The sequence below is a fragment of the Mus musculus genome, chromosome 3 (genome assembly GCF_000001635.26).
Source record: "Mus musculus strain C57BL/6J chromosome 3, GRCm38.p6 C57BL/6J".
Classification (NCBI taxonomy): domain Eukaryota; kingdom Metazoa; phylum Chordata; class Mammalia; order Rodentia; family Muridae; genus Mus; species Mus musculus.
This window is the reverse complement of record NC_000069.6, coordinates 75,600,133-75,623,009: the sequence shown is the minus strand read 5'-3', so window position 1 is coordinate 75,623,009 and position 22,877 is coordinate 75,600,133. Positions and strand designations below refer to the sequence as shown.

Here is a 22,877-nt window from a genome sequence, read left to right as displayed (position 1 = left end):
GTAAGTAGTAATCATGATTTTTCAAGCTGATAACAATTAACTGCTAATTTCATCACCCCTACCCATCTACCTGGCCTATTGATGCTGCCCCTCCATCTCTCACCTAACATGGACAGTTTTTAAAAAGTGTCAAATTAACTGTACAATTAATAAGATAAGCATTTCAAATCCATGAAACTTCTTACTATAAAAAAATCATCATTGTGGTTATACTTAACTCTGGCACATAAATAAGCATATTTTCATGATGTCATCACAAAAAATATTTATCAATAGAAATTAGGTAAATATTATGTGTTCAAAGCTGTAAGTTTGTACAATTACAGATGATCTTTTGAAAACAAAAAAAGATTTTTTATTTTTCAAATGATTCAAATTATCATGCACAATTTTGTAAAAAAGAAGTAAAACAATTATCATAGCCATAAATAAAATGTTAACGTTATATAAATTGTTTCTTTGGTTGAAATGCAATCTCTCCCTAAATCAACGAGTCATATGATTTGTCACTCTAGTAAGAGAAATGGAGTGAACATACTTGCACTTTTTAATTTAATAAATGAAAACATTTTTAATACTTTAAAAGCAAAAACACAAGAATATGTCAGGAAGAAATGTTTTTCTTTTTCCGATGCTGCCTTTTGCTGAGTATACATGGTGTGCATGAATTTTTAGGTAACAATTTATGTCTTAAATGAGACAAGTAAAACCGCCCATTATTTTAGTCTAGTTTCTGACATTTTAAGAACTAGAAGGAAATAACTATTGAAATAACACTCAGATATGAAGAGGAATTACTGGGAAAAATAATTTTGGCAGGCTAATGTTTCCAAAAAAAAAAAAAAAAGAATAAAAGACAAGTATCTATATATCAAACATACTAATCCAAATACTGAAATTTACTACAGTTTTCCTTTAAATTTTACTTCTATTGGTTGTTAATACCATAATATGAATATTTGTTGTGAAAATAGAATTGTTCAGATCTACTTTATTTTAATGTTTGAAATATCCTGAATACAAAAGCCTATATCAACGCAAAAGTATCTAATATGTAGCTTTTACTATGATTTTTGTTCAATGTTAATAAAAAAGCTGTCAATAATCTTCAGTTGTCTGTTCCTGTTTTTTTTTTCCCTTACAAGCAACTGAAAATAGTGTTCACCTCTCTCCTCTTGGTAAAAACTATTAGAATATGTATTACTATCACCCCCTTAAACACATCTTACATATCATGCCCTATTTTGTATCATGATGTCATACAACCCCAGAGCAAAGGATTGTTTTCTATAGGCTACAAAAAACAAACAAACAAACAAAACAAAACAAGACAAAGTATAAAACAAGCCTAAGTCACTTGCTCTAAATTAATGGTGAAAAAATGAGGATAGTAGCCGAGGTCTTTTTGACTACAGTTTTCTAAATTCCCTATAGATCTCTGGCCTCGAACTTAATATGTCGCTGAAGATGACTTGGAACTTCTGATCCATTAGCTCCATCTCTGGAATTCTGGGTTTGAAAGCATGTGCCACCATGCCCAGCCCATGCAATGCTAGGAAGAGATCGCAAAGCATCAGGAATGCTAAGCAAGCACTGTCAGCTAAGCCACAGCCTCAGCCTTCTTCTCTACAACCTTGATGGACGGCTGGTATTTCATAATGTCCGTAGAAACTCTAGTATGAATGAAATTAAAAGTACCAGCCTGGTAGCACAGAAACATAGTTATAAAAACGAAGCTTTCATTGTTAGAATAATATCTCCACATGAAAACATGAAACATTAAACCTATCCTCGAGTAAGCTGAGAACCTAGCTGTTTGAAGCATTTTTACCTTTGCTCACTTAGGGGCTCAGAAGCCACCACCTTCATCAAATGCTAACTCTACAGAATGTGGAGGATCTTTACCACTGATTACTAGAACATACACCTGTTTCAACACAGTCACTCTGTTACAAAAGAAAACCTAAATTTATCTTATGGAGCTATTTCCGCTTCTAATCCGAGCATCATCCATAGAGAGGGAAAAGTTTATAAAATTTCTGAGGAAACGGACACACGGTAATTAGCTGAGCCTAATTTAGTAACAGGCAAGTGAGCTAAACTGCTTCATAATTGAAGAATAACTCTTAGAAAATGAAATGTTAATTTTCTTCTGCTGCCATATTCCGTTTCTCAGTGGACATAACCTGGAGGACCCATTTTCTAGGGAATGTGGATGAGTTAGAATATATAATATTTCTTAAGCGCTCATTTAGAATTCTGCTAAAATACCCCTAAGTGACTTTATATCTTCATAGAACTTATGAAAACACTGCACTGAGCTTATGGAATTTAATAATGGCAGCACTAACACTGTATTGAATTTGTTGTATTATTTATGAATTTCCTACAGGAAAAACATTTAAATTCATGAAAAAAAAATCACTGGATGAATTTTAACGTGGGTTACATGGTTTACAACTTTATGCTTTAGGTAATATTTTGATTCAATTATTAATATTTGTAATTAAATATTACAGTTCAAAACATCCTACTTTATAAGTATATAAAATCAAATTTTATATTTTAACAAAGTATAAACATTTTATGTGTATGTGTATATATATAGTCTTCATATTCAGTCTTCACATATATATATATATGCATATGTATATATGCATATATATATACATATATATGTCCACATATATATTTCATTCACAAAGGCAAACCATCAACTATGTTTTTTGACAAAGTATGCATTTACATAAAATGCAACCTTTAAATATTAACTCCTAAAATTGGAATGTATATGAATTAATAAAATTTAATAATCTAGATGTATTAATTTATTCATCATCATTCAGTATATATACAAACTTGTATTTGAATAATTTTAATATAAAATGAGTCCTAGAACTGTAGTGTTGTAAACACACAAACACACACATATATATTATTAATGAACATATCTTTCTCTCTAGCTTAAATTATTCATCATGCTTGTGAGCCCATAGCCAATGGAAGGCTGGGAGGTCTAATGGCACGGCTGACCATCACGTCTGTGTAAACAGTACCTGGAGAAGAGCGCTGTAAGTCAATGCAGCATAGCTACCAGGAAATGGAAACAGCATGCTGCTAAATTTGGATGCACTGAGAGGCCTGAGTTGCAGTCAAGAAGAGAACAATAGTCACAGTAGTGAACCCATGAATGTATCTTACTCTTTTGCCACAGGGAGGTTTTCGAGTAGATTTGTTTCTTGTTTATACATGAGTGTATATCAGTACCTACTACAGTGGCTTGTTTGGAAGTACTTCCAATAATGGCAGAGGTTTTCCTTTCCAGCTATAATCACCTTCATCAATATACAGCATTTAGTGCTGAACACATCAGAGAGTAGATGGACATCTCTGGGTAGGGTCATGCCTGCGTTAATGAATATTAAGGAGGAGGGGGGGAGAGGAGGGAGAGAGGAGGAAGAAAGAGAAGATGGAGGAGATGGGGGAAGAAGAGATGGAAGAGGAAGATGTGGAGGACAGGGAGGATGAACAAGGGGAAGATAGGAAGAAAAGTGTGAAAGGAGGATGAAGAAGGAGAAATAAGAGGAGGAGAAAAGAAGAGAACACTTAAAACTCAAAAACATCTGCAGGAGATTTTTCTGGACCCCAGCAGCGTGCTATGCCGAGGGCCACACAGGACCTCTCACCTGGGCAAGTACACTTCCACCTTTTGTTTCTTCACAGAGTTTGCCCATTCTTCGATCAGCTGTGCTTTGAGCAGAGGCTCCAGTGTGGCCAGTGGGACTTCCTGTCTGGACAGTGCCAGCATCATGCTGATCTCATCTCCCTCATAGGGTATCTCAAGGACTTGGTAGATACCACCAGCCTCATTGGATCCATCACTAAATTCACCTAAAAAATTAAAATTAAAAAAAAAAAGCTTTACTACTCCTGTCAAAATATTCAGAAAATGATTTCAGTTTTTAAAGTCTTCACTTAAGAAGAATGTTGGGTTCTGGAGAAACACCCAGTACTTAAGACTCTTGCAGAGGACCTGGGTCCCAGTACCCATACAGTAGCTCACATCCATATGTAACTTCATATCCAGGATATACAGGTCTCTCTTCTGGCTGCCTCTACAACCAGCACACATGGTACACATGCATACATGTAAGAAAATCAATGGTACAAGTAATTAATTCCTTTTAAAAATATTTAGAAAATAAGAAATTTAGACGCCCAAAGCAAAATGATTTATTTGAAAATAGGCCTTCAAAGTAAATTAATCCTCACCTCCAAAAAAATGTATTTAAATTGAATTCCCAGAATTATCTCATGTTTTTCTGTTCTCTAGGCTGGTTTTTATTTTTAAGTAAAATAGTTCAATTTAGCACAGTGAAAACTCTGATTCTAAAATAAATCTCAGGCTTCATGTTGGATGCACCCAGGGAGGTGCATGGAAATTTACCTGTATTCTCTTGATTTTTAAGAAGACATACATAGTGCTGCACTACCCTGTCACTACAACTGCAAGATTCACGGTTGACATTGCCAGCTAAAACAAAATCTAAACACTACACATGCACACCAAGTATATTCGTGATAAAACAACACTCAAATTCAGCAGTTAGGTAAGTGGGGTAATTTATTTTGTGTCCCATAAATTTAGCAGAATTTCTCATGAATGTATGCATATACACACAAACACACACGGGGATAGTCTTTAGATCACACCCTTCTGTCATTACTTTCAATTTTCTCTATCATCAATGCTTAGAATAATATTTCTGTAATGAATGTGCTCCTAAGTATCCTAGTAGACAACAATCTTGGTATTCATATAAATAGATATTATCTTTCCTATTTTGAGTATTAGTTAGAACTATTAGTTCTAACATATATTCAGTTACAAGTACACTTCAATTAATGACTTAACTAATTACTGTAACTCAAGAGGAAATGATATCTTAAATTTTTGAAGAGTCCAAAGAAAATCAATGAAACTGTCAAAGACAATGACTTGCATCATGAAGTACAGTTTCCTCAGTCCAAAAAAACATAAAAATAAAACCCAAATCAAACAAACAACCCTATAAATCTGATATTTAAAGTGTTTTAAGATTAATTTATAAATTTTGTGTTTATATATATGGGCCTGGTTGCATATGAGTGAACTTCTGGTGTACAGATAGATGCTCATGAAAATGAGAAGGCAGCAGACCCTGGAACTGGAGTCTCAGGAAGGGTGACTGTGCAGTAGGACCTTCAGTCTCAACTAATTTGGACCCTTGGGGATCTCTCAAACACTGGACCACCAACCAGGCAGCATACACCAGCGGAAATAAGCGCCCAACACATATACAGTAGAGGACTGCCAGGTCTGTGTTCATTCAGAGACAATGCACCTAACCCTCAAGGGACTGGGGAGGCCCCAGGGAGTTTAGAGGTCGGACGGGGTGGTGGGGACATTCTCATGGAGACAGGGGTGTGGGGAGGAGGTATGGAATGTGAGACAGTCAGAGGGTGAATGGTGTGTGTGGGGGCTAATAATATAATGAGTGTAAATAAATAAATTTTAAAACAAAAAAACAAAATAAAGCTAAAACTAAATCCGGTTCTGGGTGGACCAGACGGCCAAAGCTCATCCTAAAGCTTATGGTTATGTGTAGTAAACTAGGATGTGGTCATTCAAGATTAGAACATTTTACATATATGTGCACTTGCATGTGTGTGTGTGTGTAGGTGCAGACATGCCTTGAAGCATGCACTTGCCTTCTTCATTTGATACAACATCTCAAATCGTTTTACTATTCTGTATGCCAGATTACCTGTACCATGAGTTTCCAGGGAGCCTCCTAGGTCTTTCGCCTATGTTAAGGTATACACACTGGGATTAGAGATACACAATATAGGGTGCAGGTTTGTTTGGGTTCTGAAGATCCAAATGCCTGTCCTCATGCTTGCATTTCAAATGCTTTACCCATGGACACATCGTGCCAACCCAGTGTCAGATAACTGTAGACGAGTAAAGCCACTTGGAAGGTGTAATGAAATTTATAAATTAAAGAAGTGTGTTGAAAAATGTCAATACCAATAATATTCAGTCATGATCTAGTGACAAGCCTCTGGAAATACAGCCAAGCAAATCAAACTAGAGCCCAAATTATATCCACAAGGAGTTGAAGCCAGAAATATTTTACATTTCTAAAAGATTTGTTGATATATGACAAGAACACCAAATATATATAAAAAACACCAACTGTCTTACCATAATAAAATTCTCCTTGTTGATACATCATTGGAATCTGCACTTCACTTTCATCATCTTTCGTGAAGGAGAAAGTTCTGGTATTTTCAGGTCTAAACTGAGACTTCCAGTTTCCTTTGAAATATACAGCATTGATGAGGGCCAAATTAGTGACACCATCAAAGTCCTCCGGAGACACCAGATCTTTCAACAGACCTTTTTAGGTGAAATAGATGAAAATTCCCATTAAACTGAAAAGTGGAAAGGCTAACAAAAGAGTTATCAATACCACCATCTCATAGAGTAGTCCCTAAGGATGTAAGATAAATATGTAATAGAAATAGAAGTGCCTTACTTCTAAAGGAAGTGCTAGGCATACACACATAATTACATCAGTAGCAACAAAGACATCTAAAACAAGAATATGCCTATTAGCATTCTGACACAAAAATTACCAAGCCACATCTAAAATCATATTAGCCTTCACAAGTTCCTTGGCAAATTGAGTTATTTATATAAAACTATGAATACAGGCAAAGTTCAAAGTTTATTTTTAAAGATTAGCTTATTTTTATTTTATCTGTATGGGTGTTTCCCTGTATGTATGCCTGTGTGACTGGTGCCCCTAGGAGTCAGAATAGGGTATCATCATATACATGGAATGATTGGAATTATGGGTGGGTGTGAGACACCACAGGTTGCTGTGAACTCGGCTCTTCTGGAAGAGCATCTAGTGCACTTAACTGCTGAGCCAATTCACCAGACCTCAATTTTTATTCTTAAACAAGGCATATAAGCATCATTCAGTTCAAACTTCACCCCCTTGAATATTGATAATCTTCCTATTGTTTTGAAGAGATACAAACAGATGATTGAAGGCAAACTTAGTTCATGATAAAATATTTTCTATCATTTGAAATCTTCTTTTCAAGTCTAATTCGAAAGATAACAGGTTGCTTCTATTTGCTAAGAGTGATCAAAAGAATTTGAAACTTAGCATATTTTAATTGAAAGTTAGCATGTGTTAACAATGCATTTTCTTTCAGGTACATAATTATACTTTTTGAATGCTTAAAAATGTTAAAATGTCTCTTTACATGACAAATTAATCTCATAGTTGAAAAAAAGTAAGATCAAATGTATTTAACGTTTACTTATTTGATCAACCATATCACTTCTTAAGCAATATTGCAATGTTGTGTAAATTGTAGGATTTAGGGTGTTTGTTCTCATAGAAGATTTCAGAATAAAATTATTTGGGAAATTTTGACTTAGGATTTCATAAAATGAAGAGTTATACCAATCTACCTAAAATATTAGTGTATTTTAACTAATTTGTTTTTAAGTTTTCATATACCGTATATACAGTCTATTGTATAAATTATCCACATATTCTCCTACATTAATTTTCTCCCACTTTCTCTTCCATTAAACTACTTTAAATTTGTTTCACTTTTTTATTGATTATTATTTTAATTATCTTCCTGGCTAATTGGAAAATAAATGATGAAATTTTAACCACCTATAAGTCTTAAAAAATATTTGAAATATGAATGAGAGGGGCTGGAGCAATGTCTTGACAGTTAAGCACATTTTCTGCTCTTACACAGGGCCCAGGATTGCTTCCCAGCACCCACAGTCTCACATGCCAGTTGTGGGGGATCTGAGGCCCTCTTTGGGCCTCCATGAGTATGCATACATATACTGTAGCCTAAAAGGTACACATAAAATAAAAATAAATCTTAAAAGAATAACAAATTAGAAATAGAATGAAAATTATGTGCACCCAGTTTCAAATTCCTTTTTCCTCTCTACTAGTTTGGGCTACAATAGAGTACTTTTTAGAGTGACTACTATCCACTTTTTAAAATTACCTACTCCCTCTGTGGCTTTAAAACCAAGGCATATCTTCAAACTTTAATTTTCTTTCTTTCTGGTTGAGGGCTTTCCACAACCAGAGAACCCAAATGGCAGACCATCAGAGCTAATATTCCACTCATGGCCACAGATCTAACCTATTTCATAGAAGTGAGGGCACACATACATCCTAATGTAAAAGGTGGTTCAACCTGAGCTAAATGGAGAAAGAAAGAACATACTGTTTGTATAATTCTCCACCCATTTATTGATGGAGTTAGCCACAGCCACATTTTGACTGAAGTCCACATGGTTGACTTCTGCATTAAAGTACATTTTCAGCATTTGCAAGAATTCCTCATTGACATGAAATCCATTTTGTACAAAGAGCGAATTGGCAAGTTTCATCACATATTGGTTTTCTTCGGCAGAGGCCATATTAGAAAAATCCCTCAGGAAAGAAAATTCTTCACCTGCAAGATGACAAAGGTTGGCAAGTTTATCAACAGAACAGACATGGTGAAAGATCACTACCACACAGTGAGGGACATTCGGAGAGCAGTGACCAGGGAAAAGCAGCAGGTTTGCTACCCGGGGAGACATGGCAGGAATCCCCCTGTGCTATTTCTAGATGCTCAAATTATCTTGGTGCACTTTACCAAGTGATACCCTTTGTCTTTTTTGTTAGTTTAGCAGAGTCAGAGATCAAGCCAGACACTTCACATTCCAAGGAGGCTAAACTCCAGCCTTAGACACTGCTTTGCCTTTCACTGTGACTGTGATAAAGTCTACAGAAAAGAAATACATTTAAGATCTTTTCTTTCAAAGCATTTGACTTAATTGCATTCAGTTGGTCTTTTTGTGTGTGTGTGTGTGTGTGGGGGGGGGGTCTGGGCGAGGGCTACCAAGAAAATTCTACCTAAAATTATCTAGAAAACATTCCTTTGTATTTTACTCCTGCATATTTTATTATCATCAGATTATTTAAATATCATAAGTAGAAAATTCATTATTTTTCTTAACTTTTTAATGAATTTGTTCAAGTGTACATTAAACAGAAAGAAACATTAAAGCAGAACTCATACTCCATTACAAAATTATATATACTAAATATGTGTATATATAGTATATATAATTTTGTAATAATAAAATATTTCAAGGAACTTGGATATTATACAAACAATGAGAATATCATTGATTCTAAGCAAAATGTAATATTTTACAGGAATCATGATGTCTTCTTTTATAATCCATCACAGTTACCTTTTCATGATAATTTACAGGGTAAATTACAGAACTACATTTTGTTTTCTTTAGCATTCATTTATTTTAATAATGTGTTTTATGTAAATAATGTTTATTTAAATAATGTTTTTTGAGAAGATATACTTTCCTTAGTTTCACTTCAGCTATGGCTGGAGACAGAAATGAACCCTTTATTATATCCTTTCTCATCAGGTTCTTGCAAAAACATTATTTCTTACCTCCAGTTAATATCGTTTTCTCTGGCATAAGGCAATTATGAATGAATTCACAGTTAAACTCAAATAATTGTAAGAAATCAAAGCCAAGAACTCACCACCTTTCAGACCCTCATATCCCATTGAATGGCGGATTTCTTTCCTAGTAGATCCTTGAGCCCCAAGCTCCATCATTCCCATCGCAAGGGCAATGCTTAGTGGAGAGAAGAGAATGTTTTCATCTTCCCCGGTGCCTCGAAGGTGGTTATACATGTTCACTGACCACTCAGTTATGGTTTCATCTGGGAACGTTGCCCCTGTCACCACACTTTGCAAGGCCAGCAAAGCAAGCAGTTCAAGGTAAGTCATGATGGGATGGTTTCAAGTCTGGGAGACAATAATTTATGGATTAACAGTTTATTAATATTTATATTAATTTATATTGCAAATTACATTAATATGTACATATTAAGCATCTCTAACATATAAGTTAAAAAAAGAAAAAATAGTACTTTGTAGAGATGTACGATGATTTTTTAAAGAATATGCTGAACTTTTAAAAACAATTCAATATTAATTTATCTGAAAAAACAAACCAAGGCCTATTAAGGATTTAAGGATATGTTTCTGCCCCCTCCCCTCTGGTGTATGTGTGTTTGTGTGCTTGTAATTGAAGGCACACACACTAAACATTTACTCTAAATCTGAGTTAAACCCTTGTCCTAGTTTGCTTTATGTTGCTATGATAAAACATTGGCCAAAAACAATTTGTGGAGAAAATAGTCCATTTGTCTTTCTTATATTTCTTTTTACTATTGATTGATTGATTGGATATTTTATTTATTTACATTTCAAATGTTGTCCCCCTTCCAGGTTTCCCCTCCACAAATTTATCATCTCATCTTCCTCCCCTCTGCCTCAATAGGGTGCTCCCCACTCATGCACTCACCCACCCATCCTCCCCTCTGCCTCAATAGGGTGCTCCCCACTCACCCACTCACCCACCCATCCTCCCCTCTGCCTCAATAGGGTGCTCCCCACTCACCCACCCATCCTCCCCTCTGCCTCAATAGGGTGCTCCCCACTCACCCACTCACCCACCCATCCACCCACTTCCGCCTCAGCACCCCAGCATTCATTCCCCTATGCTGGGGCACCAAGCCTCCACAGGACCAAGGGTCTCTGCTTCCATTGATTTTATGCCTCTTATATGTCTTCCTTATACACTTCAGGCCCACCTGCCTAATGAAGGCGTTAAATTGAGCACAGTGGATTGGCTCTCCGGCAGCAATTAGAAATCAAGAACATGAAGATAGACAATGCCCATGGGTGAGTTTAGTAGACAAAATTCTTCAACTGAGCCTTCTTGCCACAGATATCTATACAGATATCTACATATCTATAGATATACATATGCATATATTCCATGGACTCTATTCCTTTAGCGAATTCTGACTGAAAACAAAGCCTAACATTATCCAAATAATATTTCTGTCTATTGCCTGCCAGTGCCAGTTTCTAGAGTTCTCCTGCAGAATGTACAGTGATGAAAGATCTGGCACTCTTGTGCTCTCTCTGCCTCTCAATCTCTGTCTCTGTCTCTGTCTCTGTCTCTGTCTCTCTCTCTCTCTCTCTCTCTCTCTCTCTCTCTCTCACAGACACACACACACACACACACACACACACACCTCCTCCTAAGTCACTATAGGCATCTGGAAGGCAAAACAGTTTAGTCAAACAATTAAACAACTTATTTGTTCTTGATCATTTTTTAAATCCACATTAAAACACCACATAGAGTGATATTGAACAAACACATTTGGAAAATTGTATTTTAATTAGAGTTGATAGTCTCAATTAATCAAGGAACAGTGAGCACAGGGATTTGACTTGGGAAGAGTGTACTTCCCACAGGCTTTCATCCAAAAGACTCTAACTGCTCTGAATTGTTATCATGGTATCAGAGGATGCTTTGGTCACTTTCTATAAACCTTTCACAGTTGAGAGCTGGATACATGTCTACTTTTTTCCTCAGGAGTCCCAAGGTCCTCTGCATAACCCTCATCTCCCTGCTTTTGCAATACAGCTTAAGAAATTCTGGCTCCTGTAGGAAGGCAGACTCGATAGGGTCTCTCACAATCTATGTTTTAATGAAATGCTATGACTACTGGGAGGTAAGCAGCGGCACAGGCCATGCTCTGTGATTCAGGCGGCCCTGAAGCAGACCCAGCAGGCGAGCGAGCATCCAGTTCTGAGGAGCTACAGCTGCTGGTCCTTCTTGCTTCCTTGGATTCCTCCCAGAGAACAGCTGGAGCTTCCTCTTTCTGCATTCAAAAAGAAAATTTAGAAGAATCTCTTCTAAAAAGAATTGAAGATTTTTTTTTATTGTTTAATTCATTGGGTATAATAATCTTTCGTGGATCATAAATCCAAGTCTGATTCACGAGTTCATGTTGTTTTTACTTTTTTACATTTATTTACTTACTTATTTGGTATGTTTGTGTGTAGTAGGAGGCAGGAGGCATGGACATGCTAAAGAGAACAATGTGAGGAGAAAGTTTCTCTCCTTCCACTATATGGGTTCTAAGCACAGAACTGAGGTCATCAGAACAGAGGTCAAATTAAGAACCTTAATTTGATGAGTCATCTCAAAACCCCAAAGTCCATCTTTTTAGTCAGTATACTCAACTCTCTGGAATGCCATTTTAATTTCTTCCTTCTGAGGGGAGGGATTAAACCTGGGACCCATGACTTTCATAATATTAAGTATTATCGTAAGAAGGAACCAAACTGAAGTCATTTTGAGTGAAACTTCCATTTTGAATAGAGATCAAATAAAATTTAAGTTCCCACAACCTCCCTAGGTAACTGACATCCCGCTTTGCAGAAAGACATGGGTTATTGACATTCTGGTTAGCAAGTTGAGACATGAATGCTAGGCAAGTCGCCTTACCACAGTTGAATAAGCCAACAAACAAGAACAGGATAAGTGTACCATAAAGACATGTTCCTAAGCAATTCTCCTATCTTTAAATCCTGACTAGTGGGAAAATGTCACTGTATCCTGGCACAGATGTTTGTGATAGTCAAGCTTATAGGATCTGTAACGTTCTCAGCTCATGAATCTGTTCTGTGGCCCTGATTGATCAGTAGGAACTTAATTACAATCAATTTTTATTGTCTGCATTAACCTGGTATTTGAATTGTGTTGGATCTATGCAGACAGCAAAACACTATGGAGCTTGGGGAGATGGCTCAGTGGTTAAGACCTTGCTACTCTTTCCTTGAACCCAACTTTCTATCAAGCAGCTCATGACGCTCAGTAACTCTAGTTCTAGGAGATTTGACAACCCATTCTAGCTCCGGCAAGCACACTGGAACACATGCCGCCTTCCTACATACATCTGCAAAAAATAAAAAGAAATTAAATCTTAACAAATGGTGTGGCGAGAATGTTCAGTGGGTAAAAGCACATGCCACCAAATCTAAAGGCCTGAGCTCTATTCCAAGGGCCTACATGGTGGAGAGAGGGAACTACCTTGTGACAGTTCTTCTCTAACCCCAGAAGCACATTAACTACCTCCAAAAATAAACCAATGTAGTCATTTAAAAGTTTTACACGTCAACATAGTATGAAAATAAGAAAGATAGTTTTATCTGTGAGTGTGAGTAAACAATGCAGTTCTTTAATACAAAACTATGCTTGGCACAAGTATCAAATTTGAAGGTAAAATGAATATATTTTATTCATATGAATCAAAACCATATTATCAATATAGCCCCCAAGCTAATAATAAGTTTACTAAATGTAGTCATAGCATTACAAGTATCTCACAAGATAATTACATCTTGCTTAAATTTTGTGGCTCCCTTATAAGTAGAGCTCACATTTTATCAGTGAAAATACTGTAATACTGTAAGAGGTTCTGAACTTTCCCATTATTATAGGAGTTCTGGACTCAGAACTAGGGCTAAAATCATCCTTACATGGCCTGGACTATGTAAGTCTCTTTCTGGTTTTGAATAAACAAAGATACGAGTCTTAAAAAAACAAAACAAAACAGGATTTACTGTGTACTGAATGGCCCTAACAAGTAAGATGCATTCTCTCAGCCTTAGTCCCCATCTGGAAATGAAAATGCTAACCCTATGGTACAAAATTATGAAAGATATAAGTGAAAAATGTTATGTGAAGCACTTATATTTTAACATACCAGTTACAATAACAGGGGCATTACCATGAGAAAAAATGTTTCTGTTTCTATCTCTTAAATAAGAGGCTGTAAAAATGAGAATTTATCATTCCTCCTGGCCTAGCTAATATATCTTTGTGCATTCATTTTGCCAGGAGTGTAGAGGTTTATGAAGATATAAAAATATTTCAGTACAGGCTCTTGTCCTTAGGCACTTCACACATCATGGTGTGAGAATATACATTTGAATATATGGTCTTAACTTTTAGAGAATATCAATCCTTTAAAGTCAGGACAAAGTCAACTGAACCACCAGGAAAATATGTCACATTGATGACAGCAGATGATATTCTTTGTGCAGGACAATCAGCCCCCTCTGATGGCACTGCCCTGGACTAGAGCAGATAGTTCAGATATAGAACCTGTGTTTGCCAACCCCGAATTCTGATAATTTCCCTGTCTTTAGAAAGCCATTGTCAAAATTATTAACGTATCCCCCAGTAGCCAGAGGACTCTGGTAATCCTCAGCAGGTATGCTTGTGGGTAAGGCCATGAGCAGCCAGCTATGGACAGCAAATTATATTAGGAAATTAGGGGCCTGTGGCTTGGACCATGGTAGCAGGTCAGATCATGAAACATTTTTCAAAAATATAGGTAGACCCGAATTTGAGAAGTTTACATACCTAGCCTCTATAAGAGAGCTTCCAGTTTACAGGCCAAATTTCCTTTGTTCTCCTAGTTATGTATTTTCGGTGCTAATTATAGCCATCTTGGGTTATTTAACTTTTGGCTGGGGCATGATCTTATTTCCCTAATGTACCTTGTAAGTGTGTGTGTGTGTGTGTGTGTGTGTGTGTGTGTGTGTATGTGTGTGTGTATGTGTGTATGTGTGTGTGTGTGTGTGTTCCCATGTCTCATCAGGCCTTGGTTTCTTCTCTTGGAAACACTTAACATCCTACAAAATACTAGGGCCTCACGATTAATCATAATAACTAATAGTATCTCAAAGATGTTCAAGCCTACTGCTCCAGTGCATTGCTAAGTGCTCCTGTGGGTTTTGAAACTCTTTGACTTATATGAACACTTAGAATACCTTATATCTCAGACAAGGCCCCTCACTCTATCAAGGACTTTTTCTTACAATATCAATATTGGGTTCTGGATTAACTGTTTTCCTTCATATTCAGTGGGTTTTCAACATGTCCATATTGTATCCCATGCATCTCTTGCTATGCTTGCTCAAAGGCCACACGTGCAGTTACTGTCTTTTGATCCATGCCCCAGAACTAAAGCAATGAGTACACGATTCTCTATTTACTACTCTATTCAATCTAACCGGGTGGCAGTCTGCAAACAGCTGTCTCATCAAATTATTTTCTTGCTTTTACAAAACCTCAGAAGCCCTCTCAGGCCTGTAGGGCAACACCCCAAGTAGTTAGTCTTGTATGTAATCTGTTGCACTGTGACCTTGCATATATAAATTTGTACACAATAATCTCCTTCATGCTCCCTGCTGATTTGCCAGACTCCCTTTGGAAATCCAAATCCCAGAAGTACCTCCCTTTTTTCTGGCTTGGGCAGCCCTTTCTGGAACTACCTTAGTAGAGTCCCCCAGGCTGCAATTCTAACCATGACTCAGCCTCTGACCTGAAGCTACACCCTCATGCATGGCTTCTTGGTTTTTCAGTTAGAATTTCAGCAATTTCCTTCTCTGCGTGCATAGATTCCATACATGCAGCATCCTGTTTAGGGTTTTGAGAGCATCAGTGGAGAGCACTCTTCTTTGTGTTCACTAGCCTGATGAGAAGCAGCATTAAATGCCTTACACGAAGGAAGTGACAAATCAAGGTTTACTGAATTAGTATGGTATAATACATGAAGGTATGCAGTGCTATAGCACAAGAAACAGCCAGGGAAGCTGGGGTTTCTAAACGCTAAGCATTAATTCAATCTGAGCCAAAGGATAGTAGCTCATTTTCATTTTTTATTCTTTTTGATAAAGTGTTTCCACATTGAATGTGAAGCCACCTTTCCAGTCTGATAAAGTGGTAGTGTCACCAACACTGGTATAATGTGACAGCTGGCCACTGGAAGCAGTCAGAACAAGGGTAGCTCCTTGAGAAATCACATAGGGGCCGCCCAAATGCTACTGTGATAACATTACTCTACAAAAGATCAGGGCCACTAGTATTAACAACCAACATCTCAAGCCAGTAGCTCTCACGTGGAACCTTACTTGGTTTGGAGATTTATTATTTACAACAGAGAGAATCAAATGCTCTGATGCAAAAGCTACAAGGGCTACAGTACTGGAGTAACAGTAGATAGATGTTATAGAACATCTGGTAGGAAAGGTGGAAGAATTCAGCTGTGAATACACTATTGTTAATTTTGCATTTCTCCTCATTACCAGTGGTAAGGTAAGTTATGTCTGCATGTGACTATATGTGCACACTATATTAAAAATCCAGCATAAAGCATATTAGGGAGCAACATTCTTATAACTGACATATGGAAATCATATAACTAAATGCCAGCACAATCAAGTAGACAGTTTATTTTTTAAAAAAATCTTCTCAAGTGGCTAAAAAGATAGCTAGAGAGTAAAGAGCCCTTGTTCTACTTGCAGAGGACAGGAGTGCCATTCCTAGGACCCATCTAGTGGACCTCACAACTACTTTCAACTCCAGACCCAGGCCATCTGACACCCTGTTATGGCCTTGAATGTCACTCATATGTGCATGGTACACATACAAAGATACACACACATATACACACGAATAACCACAGGCTTCTGAGATGGCTTAGCAGGTAACAGAGTTTGCTGGAAGCCTGACAACCCCAAAACTCACATGGTAGAAGAACAGAACAAACTCTAAAGCTGTCCGCTGTCCTCCACATACATACTGCGACATATCCACGCCCTACACAATACACTCCCTAGTACGTGCACAAGTAAATAAGTAAATGGTTAAAAAACAAACAAACAAAAAAAACCTTTTCTGGTACCTAACCTAATTAGTGAAGCAATTCAAATTATGCATCTTATTGGTGTTTTAATAACACAACTATTTCACATTTAAGAAATGTTTTCATTATTGGACATTGAGAAAAATGGCTAGAGTTACTTTCTCCAGAAAAAAAAAAAAAGCCAGGTATAAATAACTAAAGATAAATAACCAATAGAAAGAGAGAAGAGAGGAGAGGCATTGGAGGGAGAAATTTCTCTTTCTTAACCTGAATGGTTTTGTGTTCATGAAGTAGCACAGCTTTTTTATTTTGCTTTAAGTTTTAAAAACTTTACGATGAGCATTTGGAAAAGTGTTTGAAAATGTTGCAATTTTGGTTAGTATTTACTTTCTTGATAAAACTTGAGAAGAGTTGAAAAATCCAGATTTTTGTTTTTCTGTTTTACTATGAGAAAGGCATGTACCAGATCAGCAATGATGAAGGAAAAATGTATTGAATAATTGGTCCAAGACAGAAAAACATCATTACTTAAAAAAAAAATACTGGTGTTTAGCAGAACTGTAGTTCAGAAAAATTTCGATTTGTAACATGAAGCATCTTCCTCCTCTTCCATAGTTTTAAGTTTTCTGAAATAGGAATAAATGTACTAATTCAAAGAAACCAGCCAGTCTCTAGGCAAAGAGGCAAGTTTTGACCTGGTTGCTCTTTCTGACAATGCTGAGACTCAGAAAACAATACCCATAAAGGCAGCTCCTTGTAGGCTGACTGTCTTAAAGGTCTTCAGAGATTAGCAACTCTAGAAGCAGCTCTGGTCTGATAAGTCTTATCTACCTTAAGCTCAGTCTGGCCAAGAACAAGGCCTGCCTTCCACCTCTCCCTGCAATCTCCTATGCCAGTAAAGAAGGTGGAAGAACATTTGGATGGACTTTGTCACAAGATATTTTTTTTTCTCACGTTAATTCAGCTTCTAAAGGCAAAGCTAATTTTTGGTAATTTATTACTACTCCAAATTGCCTATATTTCCTACCTATCCCATGTTATGAAGAGGGTTTAAGCTTTCACCACCTTGCCCTTCCTTGAGGTCTCGTTTTGTGTGACTTCCAGGCTATGCACATCAAAGGTAGTTATGGATTTTCACCCTTTAAATTCTCCACTGTTTCAGAAAAACTGAATTGTTAAATCTGTAGAGAGAAAGTCAGAACTTTCCTGCAAAGCAACAACTTGGTCCATTCCTCTTTCTTTTATCCAAACTAAGCAACTCAGCATATCTTGCCATGTGTTCTTAACTTGCAGTTTTCAGTATTATAAATTCTTGTGTTCCCCTTTCCTCTTAGGATTAAATCAGGCACAAAGTAAAGCTCTTTCAGGCTTATCTCAAAAAAGTTGAGCTTGGGAAAATGCCCCATAAATAAAAAGGGCAGGACTGAGGACAGAGTAAGCTGTAAAGATTCAATTTATCAGAATAAACTGTGAAAGAAATGGGACAAGATGCTGACAAAGTGTCTTGAATGAAGAACTATATATTTATCTAAAACATATATTTATATTTTCAATTCACATGACTCTATAAGTTGGGAACCTTTGTTCTGAACAGCTTTATAGCTTCTTAAATTTTGCAAGACTGACACTGATGCAAATATTCTTGTCCATAAATATGCATATTACATTTTGGCAGCTGATGACTGCCCTGCAGAAAAGACCACTTTTGCATCTGTTAAGTAATGATATTCTAGTTAACTCTGTTGGTGCTGAACTCAGACAATATACAATACATATTATATACATTATTACTGTAATAAAATTTTCTTATAGACATATTATTGTATTTTGTGAATTCTCCACTGAATTAACCATCCCTTACTAGCTCTCTCATAATGATCTAAATAAATCATCTAACATATCTTTAGTTAATATTTGTATGTTGTAAGAGTATAACCTTTAAAAATAATTAATTGATTCAAAAAATTATAAAGCTGGAACTTTTTCTGTCAAGTACATTTTGTCTATGGTACAATCCAGGAATCTGAGTGTAAAAGAAGTAGAATAAATATCTTTTAAATTTTACTAAACATCATTTAGTTCCTGATTGAATGGGTACTATATCCATGATGCCTCATAATGATTTTGTAGCACTCTGCACCTGGAAACTGTTGATGACATGACAAGTAGCACTAGCTTAACTTACAGGACATTTTGCTGATGTCCAGGAGGAATGTGGGTCCTGGGGCCCAGTTACTTAGGCCCTAACAAGTCTAGACCTATCAACAATGGAAGTTAGAGAGGGAGTTTACATGATGCCATAGCTCCCCAGACATTGGCTGGCATATGCTTTAGATCTTTTCTGAATTGCTCCATATGAACACAAAGCTAAACGGAATGAGGGTGAACTTTGACTTAGAAGACTGACTTTTTTGGCAGTGCCTGTGGCTTCCAAAAGGATTTAGTTTCCCAGGAGTTTTGCTTGGTTATAGCATTATCTGTCCTGTTGGAGATAGGGTCTCTAACCCTCTAAGACTGTTTAATAACTACAATAACTTTTGGGGAAATTATTTTTATCTCGAGCAGCTGATGAATGAATATATAGTTGATTCCTCTTTCTCTTTATAAGAACTTAAAAAAAAGCCTAAAGCTAAAATACTTAGTTTTTGGGTTTTTTTTTGTTGTTGTTGTTTTGTTTGTTTTTAAATTAAGAGTAATCTTATCATTCATTGGCACAGGGAGAAATTTCCTAAACAGAACTCACACTCTAAGATCAAGAATTAACAAATGGGACCTCATGAATCTGGGAAGCTTCTGTAAGGTAAAGGACACAGTCAGTAAGACAAATTGGCAACCTACAGATTGGGAAAAAAATGTCACTAACACTACATCCAATAGAGGGCTAATACCCAAAGTATACAAAGAACTCAAGAAGTTAATCACCAAAAAACCAAACAAGCCAAACAAAAAAATGGGGTATAGAACTAAACCGAGAATTCACAACTGAGGAATCTGGAATGGTTGAGAAGCACCTAAAGAAATGTTCAAAGTCCTCAGTGATCAGAGAAATGCAAATCAAAACAACCCAGAGATTCCACCTTACACCAATCAGAATGGCTAAGATCAAATCCTCAGGTGACAACACATGTTGGAGAGGATCTGGAAAAAAAAGAACACTCCTCCATTTTTGGTGGGATTGCAAACTGGTACAACCACTCTGGAAGTCAATCAGGAGGTTCCTCAGAAAATTGGAAATAGATCTACCTGAGGACCCAGCAATACCACTCTTGGGAATAAACCCAAAAGATGCCCCACCAAGCCACAAGGGCACATGTTCCACTATGTTCATAGAGGCCTTGTTTGTGATAAGCAGAAGCTAGAAACAACCCAGATGTCCCACAAGAGAAGAATGGATACAGAAAATGTGGTTCATTCACACAATGGAATACTAGTGAGATATTAAGAACAAGGACATCCTGAATTTTGCAGGCAAATGGATGGAACTAGAAAATATCATCCTGAGCAAGGTAACTTAGACCCAAAAGGACATGCATGGTACGTACTCACTAATAAGTGGGTGAAAAAAGTACAAAATACCCAAGATACATTTCACAGAACTCAAAAAGGTCAACACTTTTAAGTGTCTATGTGAGGACACCTCAGTCCCACTTGGGAGAAAGAAGAAAGCAATCACAAGTAGGGAGGGAGGGAGCTGGGAGGGAAAGTGGATAGGAGAGGGGGGACAGGGGGAAGAGGGAGCCTGATCTGGTATTGGGTGAGATTGCCTTTCTGCTGGCCCTCAGGGCTTCAGTCCTTTTCCCTCACCCAATAGAATGCACCAGAAACCTGGGAGGCAAGAGACTCGCAGGAATCAAAGGGAGGGACCTTAGATGAAATGCCCACTAGTAGGGAGAGGGAACTTATAGAGTCCACCTCTAGCAGGAAGACAGGGCATTAAGTGAGGGATGGAGTTGCCATCATACAGTCACAACTTTGATCCATAACTGTTCCTGTCTGAAAGAATTACAGGGATGGAAATGGAGAGGAGCCTGAGGAAAAGAAAGTACAGTGACAGGCCCAAAGTGGGATCCAGCTCAAGGGAAGCTCCCAAGGTCTGATACTATTACTGGGGCCATGGAATGCTCACAAAAAGAGACCTATCATGACTGCCCGCTGAAAGACCCAAAAAGCAGCTCAAAGAGTCAAATGCAGATATTTGCACCCAACCATTGGACAGAAGCAGCTGACCGACCCCTGTTGCTGAATTAGGGAAGGATGAAAGAAACTGAGAAGGGTGATCCTGTAGGAGGACCAGCAGTCTCAATTAATCTGGACCACTGAGATTTCTCAAACACTGGACCACCAAACAGGCAGCATACACCAGCTGATATGAGGCCCCCAACACATATACTGTAGAGGACTTCCAGGTCTGTGTTCATTCAGAGATGATGCCCCTAACCCGAAAGAAACTGGAAGTCCCAGGGATTTTAGCAGTCAGGTGGGGTGGGGGGTAGAGACATCCATGTGGAGACAGGTAGGAGGTATGGGATGTGGAACAGTCGGAGGGCAGATTGTGGGGGTAATAAAATATGGAGTGTAAAAATAGTAAATTAACTTAAAAAGGGGGAAATTAAAAACAAAACTAAAATAAAAACAACAACAAAAACAACAAAAAAGAGTAATCCTATCAAAATGTGTGTGACGCTTGTTAAAGATAAGGAAGACTTTATTAAAGAGAATATATTGTATTGGGTACTTTGAAATAGTGAAGGGAGAGAAGAATAAGTAGATATATACTAAGAATGTGTGTGTGTGCATTCATGTGTGTGTGCATGAGTGTATATGGGTGTGTGTGTGGTATAGGTGTAGGTAAGTCTATTGCGCAGGAGTGTGTGTAAGTGTGTGTGTGAGTGTGCCTGTGTGCATTTGTGTGTGTGTCTGTGTATGTGTACCAAATGGAGACACATGATTAGAAAATTACTAAGAGGAACACCAGGAAGAATGCGTAATTTGCCCAAACTGACTGACTTGACAAGATTCTTGTGAAAGACAAACCAGGACGATAAAGTATTAAAGACAGCGAATGAGAAATTTGGAGAGATACCAAGTGAAGTGGGTAATTGCAGAGCTGATCCAGCAGGATTCCTACTAACACTAGAGTTTTAATCAGATCCAGGAAAGTATCCAATATCTACTTGAGAAAATGGTTCTGCAAAACTTGACTGAAATTGGGCGAGCAGTAAGGTTTTTGATAATACAATTTCATTAAATTTATGAGAATTTCATACATGCATCCAATGTCTTTTGATCGTAACCATGCCCATTATTCTGTAACTCTTCTTAGATCAATGCACATTCCTATCATCTTTCCAACTTCACATCAATAAAATAAAAAAATTAAAAACCCACTGAATTCAATTTTTGGCATGCATACACTCATGGGTGTGGAAATATCTACCTACAAGGGCCACACTGCCCTCCCCTGCAAAAGCTATCACATTTCAATAGCTCATCTAGGGACTGGGGGCTCATGAGCTCCTCCTAACTCTATGCTGAATGTTGACTGGCTTGACCATGGGCAGTCACAGAAGCTGAGAGCTCATGAGTTCAACACCTTTGTTATGTCCACAAGAAACATTTTCCCTGTTTCTCTCCAACCTCTGTCTCTTATCATCTTTCTGCCCATTTTTTCTTGATGTTCTCTGAATTGTGGGGCATGAGTATGTATAGCTTCCCTATTGGTAAGTTAACACTACCGACAATTATTCTAGCATAGAGATTTTTATTCAATACTGTTAATATTTTCTCTACCGCCAGATATATGAGCTACATATGCTTATCCAATTATGTAGTCACTAGGAACTTGTAGGTTTTGTGCAATGTGGTTAGTGTAGCTAAAAATTATATTTTAATGTTGTTTAAACTTAAGGAACTTAAATAGCCTATGTTTTTAGTGGCTATACCATGGAGCTAGCAGTATGAAAATGTTTCATAACATTGGTTCTTAATCAAACAGACCAGAAAAGAAATATTTAAAGGAACAGAGAGCTGGCCGTGGTAACAGGCGCCTTTAATCCCAGCACTCAGGAGGCAGAGGTAGGCGGATTTCTGAGTTCGAGGCCAGCCTAGTCTACAAAGTGAGTTCCAGGACAGCCAGGTCTATACAGAGAAACCATGTCTCGAACCCCCCCA

At 37.3% G+C, this 22,877-nt stretch overlaps 1 protein-coding gene across 2 annotated transcripts in view; it reads right to left on the bottom strand.

Annotated features, from left to right (window-relative positions):
* Serpini1 (serine (or cysteine) peptidase inhibitor, clade I, member 1) overlaps nt 1–22,877 on the bottom strand; it is an 85,031-nt gene that overhangs the window by 19,514 nt on the left and 42,640 nt on the right. Inside the window, exons 2-5 of one of the 2 annotated variants that reach the window (NM_009250.3) lie at nt 9,663–9,930; nt 8,326–8,556; nt 6,248–6,442; nt 3,687–3,891 (exon numbers count right to left, since the gene is read on the bottom strand). In NM_009250.3, the coding sequence (NP_033276.1) occupies nt 3,687–3,891; nt 6,248–6,442; nt 8,326–8,556; nt 9,663–9,912 (881 nt within the window). In that variant the 5' untranslated portion in view covers nt 9,913–9,930. The remainder of the gene's footprint in view (nt 1–3,686; nt 3,892–6,247; nt 6,443–8,325; nt 8,557–9,662; nt 9,931–22,877) is intronic. The other variant, NM_001357514.1, reaches the window with a different exon arrangement.